Raw genomic sequence first — 4,625 nt, forward strand, 5'->3', positions numbered from 1 at the left:
TTAGGGATCACGTGCGAGCACTGGCCGGGGGCTGGGCCGGAGCATTGGATCATGGCTAACCCCATGCAGGAGTTTGTTGGGCGCAGCGGCGATGCAGACCGAGCCCATCACCACCTCTTCCACCACTACCAGGAGAAGTTTGGGAAGCGCTACAGCGGCGAGAGGGAGCTGGAGCACCGGAAGCATGCCTTCATCCACAACATGAGGCACGGGCTGGGGGCCGCGGGGGCTGTCGGGCTGCAAGACGAAGGCATCCCCTTCATCTTGAAGGGATGCAGGGTGGCTGCTCAACATGCGCAGGGGCTAGGGCTGACTGCCCTCGGCGTGTCCCCTAGCAGCCCACGGGCCCTGACCCAGATCCTGTCCTGGGCTCTTTGCTGGGCTGAGCTTTGAGAAGCTGAAACCTCAGCAGGTGCAAATCCAGAGCTTCCCTTCTCCTTGCCCATCTGGGAGCCTGGGGTCTTCGCAGGGCTACTAGCAGTCAGGCGGGTGGTCCCATGGGCCCCTCTCCCTCCTCTCGCCGCCCCCAGGTACGTGCACTCCAAGAACCGGGCCAACCTGCCCTACAAGCTGGCGCTGAACCACCTGGCCGACCGCACGCCGGAGGAGATGGCCGTGCTGCGGGGGCGGCTGAAGAGCGGGGCGCGCAACAACGGGCATCCCTTCCCGGCGCACAGGTATCGGCGCCTCATCCTGCCCGAGAGCTTGGACTGGCGGCTGTACGGTGAGTGAGCCTGGCTTGGCCCTAGCCGCGGGCGGATCCAGCATTTTGAAAAGGGGCTAAGACGTCCATCTCCCTGGAACAACCGGTCCCTAGACAGGGTCGAGTCTCCTGCTACCTCCCCTCGCCTCGGGCGGGACCAGCATCGGCTCTGGGTTGCAGGTGCCAGCCCGGGCAGGGCTGGTGACCCGCCGGAGGAGGGGGGTCTCCGCAGAGCCATCCCCTCCCGATCCGATGCCAGAAGCATTGAGTGCATCTCCAAAGCAAGCTCATGCTGGTCTCACCCCTCGCTGCCCAGGCGCCGTGACCCCCGTGAAGGACCAGGCTGTGTGCGGCTCTTGCTGGAGCTTTGCAACCACGGGGGCCTTGGAGGGGGCCCTCTTCCTCCAGGTGAGACGGGCACCTGGGGGCAGAGGGGAGTGGGGTGGGCAGGGCACGGCGCCCAGAGCCACCCACTGTCCAGGCTGAGCTGGGCTTCTCGCCTGGGAGCCCACCATCGCCTTCTCCCTGCCCCTCCCCAGACCGGCGAGCTGACCCCGCTGTCCCAGCAAGCGCTGATCGACTGCTCCTGGGGCTTTGGGAACCACGCCTGCGACGGGGGCGAGGAGTGGCAGGCCTACGAGTGGATCATGAAGCACGGCATCGCCAGCACCGAGTCCTACGGGCCATACCTGGGCCAGGTGAGTCTGGGGCCGGGGGAGAGAGCCAGCCATTCCTCTGCAGAGCCCTGTCGCGTGCTGCAATGCTGCTGGGAGCGGGGCTGTGAAAGGGGCCTGGCCACTAGCTCAGGGGAGGCGTGGGGGCGCTCCGATGGCTCCAGGATGCACGTGGGACGCGAATGCTGCTGTGCACTAATGCGCAGGGATAACGCCTATGCAAGGGAGCCGCCCGTCCGCAGCTCTGCGGCGGGACTTAGCGCTGCACCAGCAACCAGGCAAATTGGGGGAGCTCAGATCCGTCCCCTGGATCTCCCACCCGTTTCCCTCCCAGAACGGGTACTGCCACTCCAATCAGTCTGAGCCCGTCGCCAAAGTAGCCGGCTACCTCAACGTGGCCGCCGGCAATGCCACGGCCCTGAAAGCTGCTCTCTACAAGCACGGCCCCGTGGCCGTGAACATCGATGCCTCCCACAAGTCCTTTGCCTTCTACTCCAGCGGCGTCTACTACGAGCCTGCCTGCGGTGAGCCTGGGTCTGCCGGGGCGGGGGGCCACAGGCCCCGGGGACGTGCCACGGCAGCTCGGCTGATGCTTGCTGGGGATGAGCCTGGTCGCGGCTCTGCAGACCAGCGGGGCAGGGGCTCTTCCCGGTCGGGGGCAGGAGGCTGTTTGTTGCAAACATGCCGGTCTGTACAGTAATGCAGATCCTAGGGCTGGGGCTTGACACGGGAGGTGGCTGGCGGCTTCCCCTCCAAGCAGAGACCCCAGCCGGCACCTGCAGCAGTGGCCAGCGTTGACGCAGGCCAAGCAGACGTCCCTTCTACTAGAATAAGACTTTCTCTCCCTTCCTTTTCCCTAGGCAATGAGCTCAATGAGCTGGACCACGCCGTGCTGGCTGTGGGCTACGGGGTGCTGCAGGGGGAAAGCTACTGGCTCATCAAGAACTCCTGGTCCACGTACTGGGGCAACGATGGCTACATCCTCATGGCCATGAGGGACAACAACTGTGGCGTGGCCACTGCGGCCACCTACCCCTTCCTGGCTTGATCAGCTGTGCCTGACATGCTGCCCGCCGGCGTGGCCTGTGTCTGCCCCACGTAGTGGCTATTCCTGGGTTCACGGCATCTAGTCCCCTGCAGCCACAAGCAACTGAAGAGGAAGAGCCCTCTGGGCTGGGGACCATGTGGGTCATGTACCAAAGCCTAATGCCAAGGGATGAAGCCAATAGTGCGTGAAGCGGCACCGGGGTGGCAAGCCCCAGACTCCGAATCAGGGCCCCAGGGTGCTGATGGGAGGGCTGCAGTGCCAGGACCTCTGCTTCCTACCAAGAAGCACAAGGTGCTGAGTCTCGGGGTCATGCATGTGACTGATCTAGCAATAAATGTAATGGGAAAAAACACCCGGTTTGTTGGGGCGTGTCTGGAGCAGGGGTCAGCAAGTCCTGGGAGCCACCCTACCCCGTCCCCCTTCCTCCCAGGGGGTCTCATAGTTGGAAGGGACTCGGGGTTATCTCCAGCCGGCATGGCCCCGCGGGTCGGCAGAGTCTGGCCCTGGCCGTGGGCATTGCCTTGCCCTCCAGAGAAGGGTGCTGGCAAGAGCACAGGCTGGGAGGAAGCCCTGTCTTGCTGGGGGAGACGGCTTCATGGGGCGGTGGAGCGGATACCATCTGGGAGCTGGGATCAGAGGACCTTCTGCTGAGCTATAATGGGGGCAGGCAGCTGGGGGGTCTGCACTGGTGCTGGGCTTTCTGGGGAGCTCACCCCCATTTACCATCAGCTGCGGGAGCACAGAGGCTGCAGCCAGCGCTGCGCCGGGAGCCGCAGCAGGCTGCGCGGCGAGTCGGCGTGACGAGTTCCTCCCAGTGCTCAGCCCAGCTCCGCCGTCCTGGCAGGGGTTGCGGCAGGGCCGGGCCTGCGGACAAAGCCTGGTCTCCGGAGCTCCCCCCAGGCCCTGGGAACATGGGACGAGGGTGGGTGACATCCTTGCAACCAGCTGCAGGGCAGACTCGGGCCCAGAGCGGGATGCCCTAGAGCTGGGGATGGTAACTGGGCAGGCTTGGGAACAGCTGCAGCCCTGGCTTCCCCCTGCCCACCACACCAGGACCCACCGCTGCAGTGCAGCCACCTCTGGGGCAGAGCGTGCCCACTGCCCGGAACACCACCACGTAACCGAGGCCGGGGAAGGGAAAGGGCCAGGCGGTGGGGGCTGGGGTTGGAGGCAGGTCCGAGGGAGGCCGCGCGCAGGTTGCACAACTCAGGTGTTTGCTTTTTCCGCATGACCGCTGTGAACCCGGAGGTTCGGAAAACTCCGCTCTTGCACCACCCGCGCGCGGCTCTGGGCATTGCCCAACGCACGGGGCTGGCCGCAGGGCATCCCCCCGCCCCATCCCCGTGCTGCCCCTTTCACCGTCGCTACTTAAGGGCTCAGGGCAGAGCTGCTCACATCAGAGGCGGCTGAGGCAGGGCAGGATGGCGCTGGGGACAGGGCTGCTGTTGGCCCTGGTGCTGGGGCTGGTGGCTGGTGCTCCACAGGGCGTCTCTGGACAGGATGCAGAGTCCAGCAGCTGTATCCGTGAGTGGTGGCGGGGACTGGAGGGGCTGCCAGGGCTATCGGAGGTGGAGCGAGCTGGGAGCCGGGGTGTCTCAGCCCAGGGTGGGAGTGGCGAGGGCGATTCCCAGGCCCCAGAGATCAGCAGGACAGTGCCAGGCTTTGCACGCGCTGGCCTCCCCCTGACCAGCTTCTCGGCCTCTTGCAGAGCTGAAGGACAAGGCCATCTTCTTCCAGGGCCAGCCGGGGATACCAGGCGTGCCGGGCACCAACGGTGTGCCAGGGACCAGAGGAGAACCCGGGTCCCAGGGGCCCGCAGGTAAGGGGTCGCTAGCCGGGCGGGGCCAGGGGAAGTCTGGGGTTCTTGGTCTGGCTGCCTCTGGGATGGACAGACAGACACCGATGAGACGCAGGGACAGAGGTTCGGTGCCAAACTGAGGGCAAAGCAAGTCTGGGGAGCTGCATTCCCCGCATGCAGGAGAACGGGCAGTTTCACCGAGCCCCCTGCGACCGCACGGTTTGCGTTGGCTTCCCCCCCATCTCAGTGCAGCCGGGACCCCCGTTCACAGGCCGCCGGCCTGGGGCCCGCTCGCTCGTCTGACCTTTGTCAGCACGCGGTCACGGCCCACCCGCCCTGTGCTGAATCCGAACCCGGGACCTAGGAGCAAACACCTCTGCCACCCACCCACCCACCCTGCTC

General features: G+C 65.7%; 2 protein-coding genes across 3 annotated transcripts in view; both read left to right on the forward strand.

The window, feature by feature from the left end:
- LOC109294205 (digestive cysteine proteinase 1-like) overlaps positions 1 to 2,774 on the forward strand; it is an 11,888-nt gene extending 9,114 nt beyond the window's left edge. Inside the window, exons 6-11 of one of the 2 annotated variants that reach the window (XM_019512509.1) lie at positions 5 to 206; positions 531 to 724; positions 1,020 to 1,111; positions 1,243 to 1,401; positions 1,712 to 1,901; positions 2,238 to 2,774. In XM_019512509.1, coding sequence (XP_019368054.1) covers positions 5 to 206; positions 531 to 724; positions 1,020 to 1,111; positions 1,243 to 1,401; positions 1,712 to 1,901; positions 2,238 to 2,425 — 1,025 coding nt within the window. In that variant the 3' untranslated portion in view covers positions 2,426 to 2,774. The remainder of the gene's footprint in view (positions 1 to 4; positions 207 to 530; positions 725 to 1,019; positions 1,112 to 1,242; positions 1,402 to 1,711; positions 1,902 to 2,237) is intronic. The other variant, XM_019512511.1, reaches the window with a different exon arrangement.
- Positions 2,775 to 3,838: 1,064 nt separating this feature from the next.
- LOC109294206 (ryncolin-4-like) overlaps positions 3,839 to 4,625 on the forward strand; it is a 5,089-nt gene continuing 4,302 nt past the window's right edge. Inside the window, exons 1-2 of the mRNA XM_019512512.1 lie at positions 3,839 to 3,949; positions 4,134 to 4,244. Coding sequence (XP_019368057.1) covers positions 3,847 to 3,949; positions 4,134 to 4,244 — 214 coding nt within the window. The 5' untranslated portion in view covers positions 3,839 to 3,846. The remainder of the gene's footprint in view (positions 3,950 to 4,133; positions 4,245 to 4,625) is intronic.

This window comes from Gavialis gangeticus, unplaced genomic scaffold (assembly GCF_001723915.1).
Source record: "Gavialis gangeticus isolate Ggan-Ray unplaced genomic scaffold, GavGan_comp1, whole genome shotgun sequence".
Lineage (NCBI taxonomy): Eukaryota > Metazoa > Chordata > Crocodylia > Gavialidae > Gavialis > Gavialis gangeticus.